This window comes from Carassius carassius, chromosome 12 (genome assembly GCF_963082965.1).
Source record: "Carassius carassius chromosome 12, fCarCar2.1, whole genome shotgun sequence".
In the NCBI taxonomy this organism is placed as follows: domain Eukaryota; kingdom Metazoa; phylum Chordata; class Actinopteri; order Cypriniformes; family Cyprinidae; genus Carassius; species Carassius carassius.
The window spans coordinates 31,925,305-31,945,157 of record NC_081766.1 but is presented as its reverse complement, the minus strand read 5'-3'; the positions used below and the strand labels follow the sequence as shown (position 1 = coordinate 31,945,157).

The window sequence follows — 19,853 nt, the reverse complement described above, 5'->3', positions numbered from 1 at the left end:
CTAAGAGTATAAAATGGCTCCCACAGAGTCAGTCAGTGTGGGTTGTTGTAGGAATTTGTGTTTGTAGTCTGTATACGGAGTAAATAGCTGTTTTCTTGCTTATGGGTTTCAGATCAATTGATTTATTTAAACTAGCTTGTAAATACTTTGTACAGTCGTGGCCAAAAGTTTTGAGAATTACATAAATATTAGTTTTCAAAAAGTTTGCTGCTAAACTGCTTTTAGATCTTTGTTTCAGTTGTTTCTGTGATGTACTGAAATATAATTACAAGCACTTCATATGTTTCAAAGGCTTTTATCGACAATTACATGACATTTATGCAAAGAGTCAGTATTTGCAGTGTTGGCCCTTCTTTTTCAGGGCCTCTGCAATTCGACTGGGCATGCTCTAAATCAATCTTCAATCTCAATCAATCTTCTGGGCCAAATCCTGACTGATAGCAACCCATTCTTTCATAATCACTTCTTGGAGTTTGTCAGAATTAGTGGGTTTTTGTTTGTCCACCCGCCTCTTGAGGATTGACCACAAGTTCTCAATGGGATTAAGATCTGGGGAGTTTCCAGGCCATGGACCCAAAATTTCAACATGCTGGTCCCCAAAGATCTGGGGAGTTTCCAGGCCATGGACCCAAAATTTCAACATGCTGGTCCCCAAGCCACTTAGTTATCACTTTTGCCTTATGGCACGGTGCTCCATCATGCTGGAAAATGCATTGTTCTTCACCAAACCATTGTTGGATTGTTGGAAGAAGTTGCTGTTGGAGGGTGTTTAGGTACCACTCTTCATTCATGGCTGTGTTTTTGGGCAGAATTGTGAGTTGTGAATTCATCGGAGAATATGACTTTGCTCCAGTCCTCAGCAGTCAATTCACTATACTTTCTGCAGAAGATCAATCTGTCCCTGATGTTTTTTTTTGGAGAGAAGTGGCTTCTTTGCTGCCCTTCTTGACACCAGGCCATCTTCCAAAAGTCTTCGCCTCACTTTGCGTGCAGTTGCGCTCACACCTACCTGCTGCCATTCCTGAGCAAGCTCTGCACTGGTGGCACTCCGATCCCGCAGCTGAATCCTCTTTAGGAGACGATCCTGGTGCTTGCTGGACTTTCTTGGACGCCCTGAAGCCTTCTTTACAAGAATTGAACCTCTTTCCTTGAAGTTCTTGATGATCCTATAAATTGTTGATTTAGGTGTAATCTTAGTAGCCACAATATCCTTGCCTGTGAAGCCATTTTTATGCAACGCAATGATGGCTGCACGCGTTTCTTTGCAGGTCACCATGGTTAACAATGGAAGAACAATGATTTCAAGCATCACCCTCCTTTTAACATGTCAAGTCTGCCATTCTAACCCAATCAGCCTGACATAATGATCTCCAGCCTTGTGCTCGTCAACATTCTCACCTGAGTTAACAAGACGATTACTGAAATGATCTCAGCAGGTCCTTTAATGACAGCAATGAAATGCAGTGGAAAGGTTTTTTTGGCATTAAGTTAATTTTCATGGCAAAGAAGGACTATGCGATTCATCTGATCACTCTTCATAACATTCTGGAGTATATGCAAATTGCTATTATAAAAACTTAAGCCTTGTGTCACTTTGGCCTCATATTCCCCCGGTCAAATCCTAACAACTTAGTATCTCATAATTTTGACATTTCAGTTTCAAATTTGTGTCATAATTAAATACATTTAGATTTGTCATAATTATGAGTTTTATCTATTATTGGTTTACTTTTATCTCTCCCTCTCTGTCTTTCTGAGCATTGAATGTGTAATAAACTTTGTTGAGGCTGTCAAATTTGTAGTTATGTTGTTTTTGCTTTTTTCAAGTTGGTTATACTATAGATTATACTTTTTATTGTTTACGATAGACCAATACTAATCACAGTAGTACCTGTTTTGTAGTACCTGGCTTTCAGATGAATCTATAACTAGGGGCAAAATTATCCTTGTTTGCTCAACAGAACAATAACAACGTGGTTTTAGCAAGTAAAATGACACAAATTTAATTCTGGAGTGAAATATTCCTTTAAGTGATTGTTAACATCCAGTGTTTTAATTTATATAGGCTTTTATTTATTCAGATATTTTTGTGGTCTTTGTAGGTGGGTTACATTGGCACTGTTCTGTCTTTTAAATGTAGAGACATTACATGCATTATTCTAAGCGATGTATAGGTACTGCGTTAAAGGTTTGCAGCTGCTTAACCTGATGCTGAAGAACAAGCTTTACTCGTGTCACAGTGAAGACAAACAGATCTTCATTCACAGATGATTCTTTGTGTTGCTCTCTCTTATTTGTGAATCACTCCTCCAGCTTTTCTTGATGTCAGTATCGTACAGCTCTAATGAGAGAGGATCTTTACGGATTATGTACCTGAAACCAAATAAATAAATAAACCCATAAAAACCACAGCCACATATGGTACTGCTATTACCATTGAATATCATGTCTTGACAGACATGACTAAAACAATGGATAATAAACAGAAATATAATAAATAGAAATTATATTTCTACAAGGAAAAAAAATAAAAAATGAAAGCCTTTTTTAAAACGATTAAGATTTTTTTTTTCATAGTGACATTGTTTTCATGACAATTTACTAAATTTCACCTCCAAATTGACATTAGCATGTGTATATATATATATATATATATATATATACACACACACACACACACACATATATATGTAGTGTTTGATAAACTATGTATCGCTATTGTTTTGTGATTAAATGGATTAATTTAATAAGGAATTAAAAAGATGAATCAATCTTTTTTTCATTAATAAGCTTTTTTTTCAATCATACAGTCATGGCCAAAAATATCGACACCCTTGGTAAATATGATCAAAGAAGGCTGTGAAAATGTATCTGGTGGTAAAAAATTCTCAAAAATCTAACCTTTCATTGGATAATAATAATTTAAAATGGGGGGAAATATCATTATGAAATAAATGTTTTTCTCTAATGCACATTGGCCACAATTAACGGCATTCAATGCTTTTTGAAACCTCCATTTGTCAGTTTAACAGCTCTGTGTTTTCTCCTATAATGCCTGATGAGGTTAGAGAACACAGAGGCCATTCCTTCATCCAGAATCCCTTCAGACCCTTTAGATTCCCAGCTCCATGTTGGTGCTTCTTCTCTTCAGTTCACTCCTCTCATTTTCTGTAGGATTCATGTCAGAGGACTGGAATGGCTTTAGCAGAAGCTTGGTTTTGTGCCCAGTGGACTCATTCCTGTTGTTTTTGAGGTTTGTGTTAGGATTATTGTACGGTTGGAAGATCCAGACATGGCCCAATATAACATTTCTAACAGAGTCAGTCACTTTTTGATTTGTTTTTTTATCTGTTGGTATTTGATATAATCAAAGATACCATGCAGTATATTTAATTGAACACATGGGGTACTTTTTATCCATCTTGAGTGTTTGCTGCTAAAAAGCTAATTTTTTTTTAGTTTCATCCGATCATAGAAGCCAGTCCCTTTAAAGTTCCAGTCATGTCCGATAACTGAATATGCTAGGGATGGTTTTTGGATGAGCTAGGATAATTTTTCATGAAACCCTCCCAAACAACATGTGGTGATTAAGTGCTGTTTGACACTTGTTTTTTTAAAAGGTTTTCTGACCCCGAAACTATTTTCTGCAATTCCTTGGAGACTCTTTAGCTACTCAAACTCTCATTCACATCGCACATTAGGACGATATAGACACACGTCCTCTTCCAGGCAGATTCATAACATTTTCTGTTGATTGGAATTTCTTAATTATTGCCCTGATGGTGGAAATGGGAATTTTCTCTAGCTCTTTTCTTATGGCCACTTCACCAATTTGTGAAGCTCAATTATCTTTTGCTGCACATAAGAAATATATTCTTTGGTTTTTCTCATTGTGATGGATGATTAAGGGAATTTGGGCTTTGTTTTCCCTCCTCTTAATATTTCTGTGAAACAGGAAGCAATGGCTGGATAATTTCATGTTCATAATCACCTTGGAGTGCTCAAAATTGTGAATATGAATGGGAATATACTTCAGAGATATTTTACACATAAGAATTTCTAGGGGTGCCAATAAATGTGTCCAACGAGTCATTATTATCCAATGAAAGGTTAGCTTTCTGTAATTTTTATTTTTATTTTTTTTATAAAAGATCAAAAGGATTAACAATGCAGATTCATTTTCACAGCCTTCTTTGATCATATTTACCAAGGGTGCCGATATTTTTGGCCATGACTGTATTTTCCATCACAGTTGCACCTGTTTAATTATAAAGTATATAGATATTTAGATGTTTATTTAAAAAAGTATCAATTAATAACAATAAAACTGTCTATTACAATGCAAAAAAACTATAACTAGCTACTATAACTACTATAATAAGTAATACCGTATTTTCCGCTCTATAAGGCGCACTTAAAAGCCTTTAATTTTCTCAAAAAATGACAGTGCACTTTATAATCTGGAGCGCATTATTTGTGGATCAAGGCGCTTTGTCAAAATGTTGACATTCCCTTTAGCACAGCTCCATCTAGTGGATGCATAACATAAACCCAGTCAAACGTTTGACTGCAGTATCTTCTATTCTATGCGCCTTATAATCCGGTGCGCCCTATATATGAAAACAGTTCTGAAATAGGCCATTCATCTAATGTGCGCCTTATAATCCAGTGCACCTTATAGTGCGGAAAATACATTAACATGACAAATCACAATTTCTTAGTTTTTTTTTTGTTTTTGTCTTCAGTGAAACTTCCTTATGAAGTGCAGTAGATTCAGCTTCACTTACACAATGTCATTTAGCTCCAGTTTTGTATCTGGTGACGGGTTGATTAAGGTGTATGAGTGACTGCTCTGGTTATTATTCATCTTATCTGTATTAAGAGACAAATGTTAATAATATAACAACAATCTTCTTCTAGAGCATTACAGACATTAGAGTTTGCAATTAATTTAAAACAAATGTTTGAAATATGTAATAATGCATAATACAATTGTAATCAAATAGCCAATATTTTTTTTTTTGCATTCTGCTGCCATTAGCAGGCGTGGCAAAGGGTTAATTGGTGCTTCCAGAGTTCTTTTAATAAAATGTCTAAGCTTTCTAAAAAAACAATTCATTCTGAAATGATTTCACTGTAATATTCGTCTCACCGAATCCGTGTGTGGAGAGCCCCAGGTTCTGCATGCGTTTCTTGACCAGCTCTGTGAGCTCCAGTCTCTCGGAGCATGAGAGCAGGACGCCGCGCTGCTGTCTGTCTGCATCTCGCTCAGCGTGCCACGGCCCCAGCAGATTGGAAGCCCACTGCATGCTCCTTCGACGCAGAGAATGAGTCTGGATGTCTGGCAATTCACAGTGAAGAGCCTGATGCTGCTCCTCTGGGTCCTTTCCCTCCTCAAAGACTGACACTTTGTCTGACATCTGGGATAGTGGAGTCTAGAGGGAAACAACCAAGGCTTGCCTTTCTTGATATTTCCAATTTCATATTTTCAACTTCATTTTAACAACTTAATCTGAAGAACTTTTGTTATTTAGTTTATTAATTAATAAAGTAATAATAAAAAAATTGTAATGAATCAAATTTTTCATTTTCTCAATTTTCGTTATATGTAACCTTGTTACCAATGTTATAATGAGAAAAAAAAAATCTAATTTTTAATATCAAGCTATGGGGAAATATTTAGCAATAACCAACTTTTGGTCCCAAGACTACTGTAGCCATAATGTGTGCCAACTCAATTTCCCTGAATTTCTCTCATTTGTAGAAAAATTGGATATTAGGCAGTTTCAAGCCTTCTTAATATGGAAGGCCATTTATGCCAGTGAATAATATTTTTTAAAAGATAGTTGCAACTTTTTATCTTAAATTAAATTTTATCTAAATTTCTTTTTTTTCTCCGAACTGGGTGACATAAACTGGCATTTGTAAGAAAATGTCAAAACTGTGAGATTATACTTTTATCCCCCTATGAATTAAATCAACATTGCATGTTTATATCTCTCAGTTCTGAGAAAAGAAATCAGAATTGTGAGATTAAAAGACACCATTATCGAGAAACAATCTTTCATACATTAGTAACTTTGAAACTAAATTCAGGAGTTTTTTAATAAAGTAATACTTGTATTCTTCAAGGATGCATTCAATTGATGCAAAAATGACAATGAAGGTATTTATAGTGTTTCACAATGTTTCTATTTCAAATAAACACAGTTCTTTTGAACATTCTATTCATCTAAAAATGGAAAACAAATGTATCAAGTGTTATTGGAGTTATTCAAAATAACTGATGATTAAGTGATAATGGAGTAAAACTATTGTTTCTCCTGATCTAAACATATACAGTATGTGTTGTGGATGGAATGAGTGTTAATGAAACCTCAGGAGGTTCAAGTGTCTGAGACTCAGTCCTGTAGATGCCGATGGGAATGTCTCCTACAGTGGACGAGAGCATTTCATACAGTCTGCCATACGTCTCAATGCACAAGTCCTCCTCTGTGATGCTCATCTGAAATGCCATATTTTAACACTACTAAAGCAAAAGTCATTTAGATGAGGATGTGGGGAATGTGTTAATGTTAAACGTCCCACTTACAGAACAAAGAAAACCAGATTTTGGTGTGTTTTCCAGTCCAAGCAGTAGTCTGGTGATGGTGATCATATAATCCTTAACGAAACACTGAAACGACAAACGCACTTCTAGCACAACGAAGGAAGAGTTTGAAGGCATGAACATTTACAAATTTCTAACGGCAAGAGCATACACGACCTTTAAAAAGTTTGCGGTTGATAAGACGTTTTCATGTTTTTGAAAGTCTCTTATGAGAGAGTCTCTAATGCTCATTTATTTGATCAAAAACTTGCTAATGTTGTCATCTAGTGGTTAATGGCAGATGCACACACAGGCAAAAATGATTTCAGCACAACAGGCAGCAGCTCTTAGTACCTGATAGAGAAGTGTGTCCAGCATCCCAATGCTAAACACCCTACCAGCTGCAAAGGGCAGGCGAAATATGAAGGACAGGTTTGAGCCTTTCTCTCTTTCTTTCTGCTCCGTGAAGCCATGTTGAAAAATGTGGAAAGGAAGATTCAGGTCCAAACTGACTAATCAAGGCAAAAGCATTATATTATGATTTAGTTTAATAAGAGTAACAAAAAGCATGTCCATAATGTCTGCTCACCTTCTCTAGTTTGGAGAAAGCCAGCGAGTGACAGTCCTTGGCGCTGAACTGCATGAATCTCATGTTAGCGGGATGAGTTAACTCTGTGATGATGTTGAGGCCGGAGAGCAACCTACAGAGCAGTCAGTCATTTCAGTTATTTAAGATCTTCAATTCCCTTCTGAGAAACAAGAGCTCTTAGTTGATCTGAATAAGCCCTTGTTTAAGATATTATTTCACAAAAAATGCAGATAGTATACCGGTAATATCAATGTAATTAAAGGCCACTTAAAGAGAGTAGTTTCAGGACTATAAAGAAAATTTTAAATTATTGTCCCTATTATGAGATTTCCTTTATTGCCTTTCATGCAGTGTGTAATGTAGCTGTATGTGAATATTAAAGATCTGCAAAGTTGTAAAGGTAAAAGTTTATGATAAATAAAGTTATTGTCTTCCAAAATAAAGATTTGCTACAGCCTAACGAGTCACGGGGTAACACATTTGCATAATGCGCGCCTTATATGTTCTATGTTGGCCAGCCGCGAACAACTTGACCCCGCCCACAAACACGTTACTCTACTGACGACTGCTTCTCTAATCTCGGAGAGTTCAATGCAGGATTCACAAAACTTCTGCTGTTGAAAGGTGGATCAGAATCCAGTTTATTTGGACCAGCTGCTCCACTGAATCACAATCTGTAAGTATGATAAATAATAGATGTGTATACTTTCTATAGAGCATTCAAAATACAGAACTATGCCATCTGACCAATCAGAGCAGAGCAGGCTCACGGAAAGGAGGGGTTTAGAGAGAGTGAATCTTTGAACTGCTTCAAACGAATCATTTGAGAATCTCTGGAAAAGTAAGGTCATATTAAATGCATATTTTGAGAAAACAAGACCTTTTTTTTTTGACCTTGCATGCATGTAATCCTATTATAGGAGATATAATTAATATTATATATTATTAATATTATATAGATATAATAAAAAAATAAAGATGTATTTTTTGTTGTGCTTTACGGAAATACACATACTTGCTGTGTTTACGTGAAGTACTGGATTTAGGAATGTATGCATTTTAAATGTACTAAATTGTAACTTCATCATTACAAATGGGTAATTACAAATATATTTAACCCTTGGAGAATCTCAAAATCTTGAGCAATCTCTAACCTGAACAGAGTCTGGACGTTAATAATGGTTTTTGCATCAGCCATATAGTCTTCCTCAGCAAACATGGTGCTCTCCTTATCCACAACCACCATACTGGCAGCAAACGAGACGCCACAACGCAGCAGGTCATCCAGACTGTACAGAGATAGATGGATGGATGGGTAGAATACAAACATACAATACAAACAAACACAATAAAGTTCCATAATAATGTCTCTTGCCTGTCGATTGTTCCAAGGAAGTAATAGATCATTGGGAACCAACAGACAGTCTCAAGAAACTCTGCGTCTGGCCTAAAACAAAGACAATCCACACAGAAATACAATATTATGTAGACATCAGTGGAGATGTGACTATAACTACAAGACTGCAAGACAATGGAAACGAAAGAAGAGTTGGTAAAGCCCAATGAACAAGGTGAAGTGTAAAATTAGGATGTTTACCCCTGTTCCAAGAGCAGCACGATGGGACACAGTTCATTCTCTGATCTGTAAGAGGCTCGTAATGGCAGGATGAAGTTGTACAGGCCATTTCCTGTGGCCTCAGCAGACACAATGATGAGCTTGTCCTTTAAACCGTACGCTTTGTCATCATCTTCGTCTTTGTGGTTGCAAGTCTTGGACAAAAACTGAAATTACAATAAGATGACCGAGCAATGCAATATTACAATTCAACATAAAACTAGTGATCTCCAGGCACCTATATTTTTTAAAACATATGCTACTATTCAAAAGATTTTTTTAATATAGTCAAAACTGCATAATTGTGAAATGTTATTACAATTTAAAACAATTATTTTCTATCTGAATATATTTTATTTAAAATGTAATATATTCTGTGAATTTCTGTGTCACATGATCCATCAGAATTCATTCTAATGCTGATTTAAAAAAATAAAAAGCATTTTTTTTAAAGAAGTATTTTGTCACATCAATCTTTTGATCAATTTAATGTGCCCTTGCTTTATAAGAGTAGTAATTTATAAAAAAAAATTACTTTACTGACAACAGAATTCTGCATAATAATTTTAGATAAGATTTTAGTAAACAACATTTTTACTTGCAGTTACTGTGCAACATACTGTAATTATCAAAGAAACATTTTGTAAACTGGACTAAAAACTCAAATGTCTGAGGGGACACATATGCTTCAGCATAAATTAATTATATGTAAACTCTTATTGTTGTAAACTTAGATACTGTCCACCAAAGTGTAATCATGTGATACCTTTTCTAGCTTCATACAACATTTAGGTGTTTTCTTTTTCCGTAAATGGCAAAGTATCGATGAGCTTCCGATGTAGGGTAAATCTGGAGGATATCCCTTAACATAACTGAAAAAAAAAAGTTCAGTCTCAACATTGTCCAGTGTTTCTGTTTGGATTATTACTCAAGCTAATAACAACTTTCATAAACAAATGATTTTCTCTCTCAGTGAAGGCAGAAATTACTCATTGCTGCCTTCATCTCCAGTGTGGGGCTGACATGGACACTTTGACTGATCGCTGAACAGGTTGGCCGTCTGGAACAAAGGTGAATCAGGCAATTCTAGAACAGGAACCATGTTAGTTTCAGTTGAGAGCGATGGACCTAAACTGGACGGAATCCTTATTTCCTGCAGGTCTATGGCCACCGTACCTTTAGGAAATACAAACAAAAATCTTTAGACAAAAATATGGAATGACTTTACATTTTCATCCACATGTTTTTGGGAGAATTCAGAAATGCTTCTCTGCTGATACTTTTAAATTTATGATTAAAACTGTTCGTCCAATAGCATTTAGAAATACACCTCTTGTGTGTCTCTCATGCTGAACAAGGCTGAGAAAAATATTATGGTGCTTTTTGTCATTTATTATGTTGACACACCATTCATTCATTCACATGATATGGAAAAGAGCGAGCAGGATACTCTTTAAACATTAACCTTTTGTGTTTTACAGACAAAAGTTAATATTGTGCTGAACTTAACAATTAATCAAGGACAAATTCAATTGATCAAAAGTGGAATTAAAGTCTTTGAAACAGTTACAACTAAGTGCTGTTCTTTTAAACTTTCTATTTATGTAGAAATTTATTTTTTTCAACATTGATAATAATCATAAGTTTTTCTTGAGCAACATATCAGCATATCAGAATGATTTCTGAAGGATCATGTGACTGAAGACTGGAGTAATGGTGCTGAAAATACAGCTTTGATCACATTAATAAATTATATTTTAAAATATATTCATTGTTTTGAATTATACTACTACTACTACTAGTACTTTTGATCAAATAAATACAGCCATGTTGAGTATAAGAGACTTCTTGCAAAAACATTACAAAACTTATCGACCCCAAACTTTTGAATGATATTGCTGTGATATTTACAGTGTCTATCTTTGAATTATTATAATGCTAATTTGTCTGACCCATGCTAGTAATAGTGCTGCAGTTTGGAGGTTGAGTCTTGGGGCTGTTTCTGCAGCCTGTCTGAGTTTTAAAGCAGGTGTTCTCCTCTTTGGTGAGACTGATGTAGAAGCACACATCCAAGGGCTTCATGATGTGCTCAGGACCTGGGTTCAGTAGTATATTCTTCTTTGTGTTGTCAGGACACACTCCAATGAGACAGATGCCAAACCTACAAATGAGAGAGATATTTATACAAATTACATTTCTGGTCCAGAGGTGAGAAGTGGCCATTTTTGTGGAATCAAATGTCATTTTGACTGTACTATGGCATTTAATGCATTTCTCAAATATGCTTTTATCACATACTCACTTATTATACGCATTAAAGGAGGCATAGGTGAAGCTCTTTCCTTCATACTCAGAAAAGAAGATGCTTTCTTTCAGAACAATGCTGTACACTTCATTTCCTGAGCACTTTCCGTAAATTCTGTGCCAGTCCTCAGGAGAGTGCTGACCCTCCCTGCACAGACACACACATCATATCATATACAATATATAACATTTTTAATTCCTTTACATTAGGTTAAGTAAATAACAAAAGTTCAGGGCCAGATTGACTAAACAGGTCAAATTAGTGTGAGATCGCAATCGTTGATGGGAGTGGAAAGTCTGAGGTTAATCTACTGACAACTGGCAAATTAAAGAACACAGAGGCAGCCACAATATTTTCATAATGACCAATGCAATTTACCAAGAGCAGCACTAATTAGCATAGGGTCGCAGACAAGCAGAACCAATGATAACCAGGCGCGTCTAATCTAAAAACAACACAGGCACAACATTTGTTTAGATAAGCTTTTTGGGGAGTGTTTTAATAGTGGCATAAATTTCTGTAAATTAACTAATGCAAACCTTTAGTAAATTACCTTGCCTAAGTTTCACATACAAACGTCCTCAAAACAATCCCTGTTCGCACTGATCTGCAGAAATGACTAAAAACACTGTATTATGCATGCATAACAAACACTACGTAAATATGTAATATGCATGCATATGACCTCATTGTGCATGCAAATTACCTCACAGAGATGATAATGTTATCTATGCAAAAACTTGTAGTTTTTAGCCCCCAAATTGCCTCTGTCATGTAAATGAATGGCCAAAACACATTCAAAGTTGTCAGGATTTTAGTAGAAAATGGTATCTTGTGAACACCCCCTTATTTAATCCAATGAATTTTGCATCTGTAAGAGTAACTTCTACAAATGCATAAGCCATGAAAATAACTGTCCATGCCTTTTCAACTCAAATTTTTCACTTTGTGACTTCAGTAAAACCTGATAGTAGTTTTTTAACACAAAAAGAGGACCCCAAATCATATTTGGGTGAACTATTCCTTTAAGGCTTGATGATGGTGTACCCACAGGCCTCGAGATGTGTGCACCAGCAGGGTGATGAAGGTGGATGTCGCAGGACAGATGCAGTTTAGGGCCAGCATAGCATATTTAAACTCTTCCTCACAGACAATATGATCTAAAGGGGAATATTGTAGTACAGCTGTGTTAGAAAAGATCTATGTCAAAGTCTTTTGCTGCATTTGTTTGAAATGTTCTGGAATCAACTACAAAGACAGATTAAACAGTACCTGCAAATTTCACATGAAATTTGTTTTCTGGTTTGAGAATCTGAACAAAAAGAGTGCAGCTTGGAGCAAAGTCCTTCACTGCCCAAGCCCTCAGGATGGTCTGGTAATCCTGAGAAGAAATGAATTAATAATAACAGGTGGAATATTCATATACATTATCAAAAATAAAAATATATTCTATACAGTATGTCCCATCCATTTACCGAAGATTAGACGATAATAATTTTGTAATGTTTTAAACATGAGTATGTATTTCTTCACTTTTTGATGAAGAATTTCAGTAATACATACTGCTGCATTGCGGTCCTCCTCACAGCGACATGTGAGAATGAAGCAAGCCTCAGCGTTATCCACCCTGTATGAAAAGACATGTTCTCAGAGAATACATCTTGAATTAAGTTTCTTATGCCATTGCCATTTCTTTAATCATTTTTAAGTGTTAAAATGTGATAATCTAGAAATCATGATAATTTCTGTATAGGGTAGTAGTTGCACCGCAGTAGCCCAGAGTAGATGAAGAATGGGAAACAGGCATGAATTTCTTTAACTCACTTTGCTCTGACCAGATCTTGATCTTTGAGGGCAGAGCCCTGCAGATATATGACTCTATGTGACCACATTGGGATCCGCAGCACCCGTCTCACCGCCACGTCCTGCTCTGCTGGGCAAAGAATTATGACATAGTACTCCTGGAAGACAACAACATCAAACAGGTAGAATAAATGAAGTTTGTCGAGACTCAAATTAAAATTACTAACAGACATTAATACCTACTTTATGTTACCTGATAAATGACCTGGGCCCGGTTCCCCTAAACGTTCTTATCGCTAAGTAGTTCTTAACCTATTCCTTAACCTCTCTCTTAACCTTATGGCACGATTCCCGACACGTTCGTACTCTAAGTATATCTTCTGTAAGTCACACTTTCGTAAGGTTGGTCTGGACCATTCGTAAGCTCTCTCTTAGCGTTGTTTGAGCTCAAGACGCTGTGTAGCAGTCTTTAGAAATCAGCGCAGCGCAGTACAAGTCAAACTATGGTATGTTTACAATGTTGAGGCTCAACAATGATTTTATGTTATTGACATTTTAAGACTAATAATAAAATATGTTCGCAATGGATACAGGCCTATTTATGAAGTTGACTTTATTTGGTATCACAACTAATATGTTGGTAATTAGCCTAGGCTATTTCATAATGTCATTAAAGCGAATTGGCAATCACTTTTGATAATGAAAATCTTCCAAACAATTTTGCTCTAAATGGATAATCTATCTATCAATGGGTAAGCATGGTGGTGTCCAATAAACGACGAACTATGGCAATGATCCAATGTGTCCTTGTATTGAATCAAAGATGGCGCCGGCCGCGGAGCCGTTTAGTCCATGTAGGGTTTTTTTTGGCAAAACTTAAGCCCTTTTGACATTTTGCCTGACGTGGCTATATTAAAAAAAAAATTCCCCCATTATGGAGCTGCTGGACCTTCTCAGACCTGCTTTTGCCAGGCTAACGTGGCAGAATTTTGCTTTAAGCCCTGAAGTCCAGCTTCTTGCAGCGCTAAGGTTTTTTGAAACAGAGAGCTTCATCGAGGTCGTGGGAGAGGGCTACAGTCTAAGCTAGGTGCCATTTTAAACGTTGCGTCCCGACCATCTGTATCTAACTCTCTCTCTCTGTTCATAGGTTGCTTTTTATTGAAAACATTAACCAATGGCAATCAATACCGCATTAAACAGAAGTAACTGCAGCTGCTTGCCAATCAATTCTGATTGTAAAGTACCTTACCATTAATATAAAAGTGTATTAAATAATTTTTTTCAAGAAGCGGCACAAGTCGCACAACGGGATAAGGAGGGTGGATGATTAGCGAGGGATACCCGGTTCGTCTAACCATCACAACATATCGTGTGAACATATTACTGACCATTTGATAATTTAATTTATAGTCTATATTCTACTGATAACTTAAACTATGTTAAGATAAATGTTACTGGAATAAGTTGAGGAATGTTTCATTTGCATAGAACGTGTTGTCTTTCTTAACGCTGTAATGCACCTTCGCGTGAAGTGGAAAATCGATTCCTGAGCAATCGATGCCAACTAATTCAGCACCCTCACTCGGGACAGCGCCATTGTAACGTCGGACGTAAGAAGCAGCGTGTTAAGAAGCTTCCTTAGGGACACTTCGGGGAACACACTTAGGAACATAAACAACTTTGGTAAGATATATCTTTCGAGGTCTTCTTAAGGCGCTAAGAATGAGCGTTATCGGGGAACCGGGCCCTGATCATTAAAGGGTTAATTCACCCCAAAATTAAAATTATGTCATTAATTACTTACCCTCATATCGTTCCAAACCTGTAAGACCTTAGTTCATCTTCGGAACATAAATTATGATATTTTAGATGAAATCTGAGCTATCTGACTCTCCATAGACAGTAACATAAGTGAAATGTTCCCAGGTCCAGAAACATAGTAAATACATCGGTAAAACATTCCATGTGACATCATTCATAAATGACATTCACAAAATTAGGTGAGCAAATGCAACATGATTTTAAAGAAGTATGCAAAGTTTTATGAAGATCAAATCATAGGTGGCATTATAATGTGAAAAATGCTGTATTTCTTTGGCAAAATATATGATATTACTGAAATAGGTATTTTTTCATCACTGATTTTCGTAGTTACAAGCTTGCTAAATAATAGCGCTTTAAGGCTTTAAGTGCTTAAAAATTATGATTACTGCTTGCAGCTATATTTTATTTTTTTCTATGTACCTGAAGTCTGGGGTGAGCATAAAACTCATTTAGGAAATCCATCAGCAGGTCGAGTTTGACTGAACTGACACACAGCACCACATGTCTCTCGGATTCTGTTCTTTGCTTGCTGTAATCTCCTCCTGACTTCTGCCGCTCCATCCACAAGTAGGCCAGCTCCTCAAACTAGTGCATCACAGCACACAGAGAAAACACCACAATGCACTGAATTAGCTCTCATTCTTTAATAACATTTCCACAACAGTGGATTATTTCCTGGGTAGTGTTAGGTTTAGGGGTAGGAATTGGATTAAGTTTATATTTTTGGACAATAATGTTTATCCAGGATCATCAAAAGATGGCAAAATCACGCCGACCATGCTTGCCCGCAAAGAATATAATAATGGCCAGACACATCTTCAATACAACTAACCAAAAGCCTGGTGAGTCCATTCAGTCGTAGACTTAAATGAATGTGACTTTGGAACTTTCATTTTAGAGGTAATACGTGACCTCACGGTTTGTGGGATTAAATTTGACAGAGTGCGGAAACAACCACTCCACAAGATTAATATATGTTTGGTATGTGAGCAATCTGAAAAGAGCACAAAATAACTGAAACACAAGGCTGAAGTATGAGTACCATACAAGATCACTGCATCAGTTGCAACAGATACCACATCCTTTATAAATTCAATTGCTTCAATAAACAATGTAACAACTGTGGTTAATGGAACCACTTTGCAAAGTGCTATAGATTGGCTCCATCACACAAAACAGCCCCTCAGTCTCAAAGTCATGATCACTATCCTAAGTGAATTGCAGCACAATTCAGAAACTCAGTCTAACGAAGTGAATTAATTGGACACAACTCTGGATGCCCCTGAGGACACTTTCTATTGGAAGATGTTGGATGATGTTTCTCAAAAAGGTGAAATATTCACAATATTGCATCTGAAACAATCTGGCCAGTTAAAAGTGGACACAGGAGCCAAATCCAACATTATCTGCCCAACAGCTACACCTCATTGTACCCTCAGCTCACATAAACTGCTGAAAATGTGAATCTCATTGCATATGGTGGGCAAACTAACAAGACTGAGGGCACCACAACATTAGACTGATCATGAACAAGGCCAAATCAAATTCTATGATGTAGGTCAAAAAGTGAGACCACTGTTTGGATTGCAACACAGCATAGCAATGGGTCTGATTCAGTTAGGACCACATATGCATACAGTGACTTAACTGGGAACCAGCCATTACCCCTGAAACTGATGCCATGAAATCGTCCGACTAGAGCCAATGCTGCGGAACACACCCAAAAAACTATGTAGGTCGACATTGCCTAAGTCCTGGGCTTAAATGGTTAAGGACACTTCTTTTGGTGATTCACAATGTTACAAGTTATGCTGCACATATTCCCTAGTAAGTTTTGAATATTATGTTTTGTTTGTTCAGTTAAAGCTACAAAGTTACTTTCAGAACTCAAACTTCCTACAGTTCAAAATGACATTTCATAAGTCAGCATACAGTGTATATTATGCTATATGTAGACTACAATAGTCATTCATTTCTGTTTCAAAGTGAGGTATCAAGTCAAGCTTACCTGGATAGGCAGGACTACTAAAGCGACACATATCATAATAACCACCAGTAACTTGGAGGGCCAGATGTCAGGAAGTACATCTCCAAACCCCACTGTAGAGAATGTCACGATGCAGAAGTAGAAAGAGTCAAAAACAGAGAGTTTTTTCCCAGCACGCTGCAAGTGCTCAACACCACAAATGCTAAAGAGAGGAACAAATTAACAAAAGTAGACAACACAAAGGAGTCCTTGTTAAGTTTGAGCACATGAGGGACTATATACTACAGTAATATATGTATTAATATATTAATTACTATTAAACTATTAATGTATGTTTAAAAATTACTCATTTACTCATTATGGAAAATAATTTAAATATTTATTCCGCAATGGAATACCAAATATTCATTTTGCAGTGCATATGACTATGTTACATATTATGTGCATGATGCACAAATCCACTTTGAAGAGATGTTAGATAAGCAAGCTCCTTTGCTTAGTAAAACATTCAAACATTGACTTATGTGGCAAATGCTCATAAAGTGATGGAATCAGGAAATGACAGATAACTCATCTTTTGCTATGTCTGCATTAGCTCTCCAAATGACACCAAGTCGATGAGCAAACAGCTTGTGAAAATCTCCTCTAAAAGCATTAAGATGCACTTACTGGAAATGTAATGGTGATCATGTAGTGGTGTCTGTGGATTTCTAATGATGAACACTTGACCACAGAGCAATTAGTGTGCTTTAGTCCTGAGATAAAAGAAAAACCTCCAATATGTTGAAAACCAAGTGACTTTTAACCAAGTGGTGTTTGGGATTGGTGCTTTTTAGTGTTCTCTTCAGTTCTCATCAGTTCTCTTCAAGTTCAAACAGTTCACATACTTTTTGTCTTAATTTTAAACATTCAGACATTTTAAAGTAAGGCTTAAGGCTGGAAAACATTGCAAATTTTGCCTAGTTATTTGCACCAGTTTTTAGCTTGGATGTGTCAACACATTTTAGAAAATCACATTTTATAAAATGGACAATTCTGGTCCTTGATTCTGATTGGCTGAGCCACATTCAAAGCCTTTGTAAATTACTTATAAATAGTCAGTGATCTCATTACATCAGTATTACTGTGCCACTAACTAAAAAAGTGCACCTTTCTTAATTATTAATAAAAAATAGTTACATACTTTTGAATTGCTTAATATACTTTAATTAACACTATACACGTTATACCAAATAAATGAAATCAGTATCACGAAAATCCTTATTACTATTTATCAAAATCCATTAACACTTTAATTACAATTCCAAAAATAATGTTATTAATGTTCTAAATATAAAAATGTACATAAATAGAAATGAAATTAGTAGAAATGTTAGGAAAAATGAAATTACATTATTACATGTAAAACTAAACCACCTGTAGGTGTCCGCAAGTTTTAATAAGTGAATCATAAAATTATGAATTCAACCGATTGTTCGAACTGGCTTTATGAATAGTCATTGACTCACCCGATTCGCTCAAAAATACAGAATCATTCAAGAACAGAGCACCACTATGAGTTGCTCACTCTGAGAGAATATTTGCCAATAAAAGCAAAATAGAGCAAAAATAATATATTTTTTAAGAATAATAAAGGAGCAATTAATATCTTGCATTTTGGTGGCATTTCTTTACACTGACAGTAGCTTGCTTGATTTTAAGTTTAATGGAGGGGTACTGAGATGTGATTATAGTGATTTAATTTCACCGCTGCTGCAAACTTTTATTCCTGCACTGATAGCTGAAAAACTATGCTGAGGGTTTGCGTTAGAATCAGGACTGGTTAGAGAACGATGCACTTTCACATTTTTTGCCTTTAAACAAAACTTTTGATTTCAGCGAGCAAAGTCTAAATCCCATCTGTCTAGTGCTTTCCAAAAACACATCCCGTGATGTTTAAGAATTTGGTCAGTAGACAGAGTAGTTTATTGGATATTTGAACACATTCAGTAACATGATCATCTACAATATCAAAACAATCCGATCTAATGTTTTCAACTACCTCTGGAAGCTCAAAACTGTTCTGCCCCTGTTTACACCTGTACTTAGTTTTGTCAATTTGTGAGCTGATCGACCAAAACAATGTTGGCAAGTGTGTGATGCCTATATTTGTGTAGTGTATTCTAGCCCTAAGTGTCCAAACACTTTTTAAAGCCACTCTGTTTTACAATTAGCTTGGCAATACATAATGGATTAATAAGGATGTGAACATGGGAGGACAAGTGCATTTGTGGTAAGTGCTTCTCTCTTCAAAAGCAGAAACCACAAAAATTAGCTGCAATTCAGTGTTTCTTACAGAGCCCCAGATTTCACATGTGGGAAAAATATTTATATCATGGTCATGAATGAACAGTTTGTTCCCACGACTTACTAATTTTACTAATTCATGAGCACAGTTTACTAAATTGTTAACTTTGTTTTAGGTAGGTACACCGTGAGCATGATTTACTAATCCGTTTCTGTTCAATGAGTGATTCGTGAATATCCTATTGCACCATCTTTGTGAACAGACTACATCCCAGTAACAGTCCTGTCATACTTTATTCCTAACAGCAGCAAAAGATGTCTACAAGATGAGTGAACGAATTAGTAAATCATGCTGAAGTATTAGTCAGTCATGGGAATCGTAGTTCATTCGTTGCCACAATATACGTTTTTTTCTTGCATGTCATTTCCGGGGCTCCATAGTTTCTGACCCTGATCATGCTGCATGGCAAATTCTTCAGTCTCAGAAAAATTTGAGCAAACTGGCAAACACTGGTTAAGACCAGGAGACACGGTTGTTGGGAAATCCTGTTTGACAAGCAGTTTGTGATTGAATGGAAATGTCGAATATTTATGGGTATGTGCTTTATATGTGAGTGTGTACATGAGTGGATTATCACTGACTCACAAAGTGAAAATAAGGCAGATGATGGTGGAGATGAGGATGAGGAGCTGATTGAACATGGCTGACTGTGTCCGGTGAATAGCACGATGAAAATCATTCTGAAAGCCATAGAAAAAAGATGCAAATATATTAAAGATACTATATATTTGAATTTTTAGATGACCTGTCCCTCTCTATACAGGCAGACAGTCTGATCAATTTGCAACATTCCA

At 36.2% G+C, this 19,853-nt stretch overlaps 1 protein-coding gene across 1 annotated transcript; it reads right to left on the bottom strand.

The window, feature by feature from the left end:
• Nucleotides 1–2,085: 2,085 nt before the first annotated feature.
• On the bottom strand, nt 2,086–19,700 carry LOC132155351 (potassium channel subfamily T member 2-like). The gene is made up of 21 exons (XM_059564231.1): nt 19,645–19,700; nt 16,734–16,914; nt 15,146–15,310; nt 12,923–13,059; nt 12,662–12,725; nt 12,371–12,479; nt 12,150–12,258; nt 11,096–11,245; nt 10,746–10,954; nt 9,793–9,969; nt 9,560–9,705; nt 8,776–8,948; nt 8,554–8,625; nt 8,333–8,467; nt 7,179–7,290; nt 6,944–7,045; nt 6,593–6,676; nt 6,377–6,505; nt 5,153–5,435; nt 4,788–4,872; nt 2,086–2,373 (listed from the first exon to the last, which is right to left on the bottom strand). The coding sequence occupies exons 1-21, from the start codon at nt 19,698–19,700 to the stop codon at nt 2,262–2,264; spliced, it is 2,790 nt and encodes a 929-aa protein (XP_059420214.1). The 3' UTR covers nt 2,086–2,261.
• Nucleotides 19,701–19,853: the final 153 nt, after the last annotated feature.

Excerpts from the sequence above, each read along its gene's own strand:
- LOC132155351 (XM_059564231.1), bottom strand. The coding sequence starts at position 19,700 with ATGTTCAATCAGCTCCTCATCCTCATCTCCACCATCATCTGCCTTATT. Across the intron at positions 7,291-8,332 it reads AACGTCCAGACTCTGTTCAG|GTTGCTCTCCGGCCTCAACA; the intron begins GTTAGAGATTGC and ends ACTGCTCTGTAG. Across the intron at positions 6,677-6,943 it reads TGGACACACTTCTCTATCAG|TGTTTCGTTAAGGATTATAT; the intron begins GTACTAAGAGCT and ends TTGTCGTTTCAG.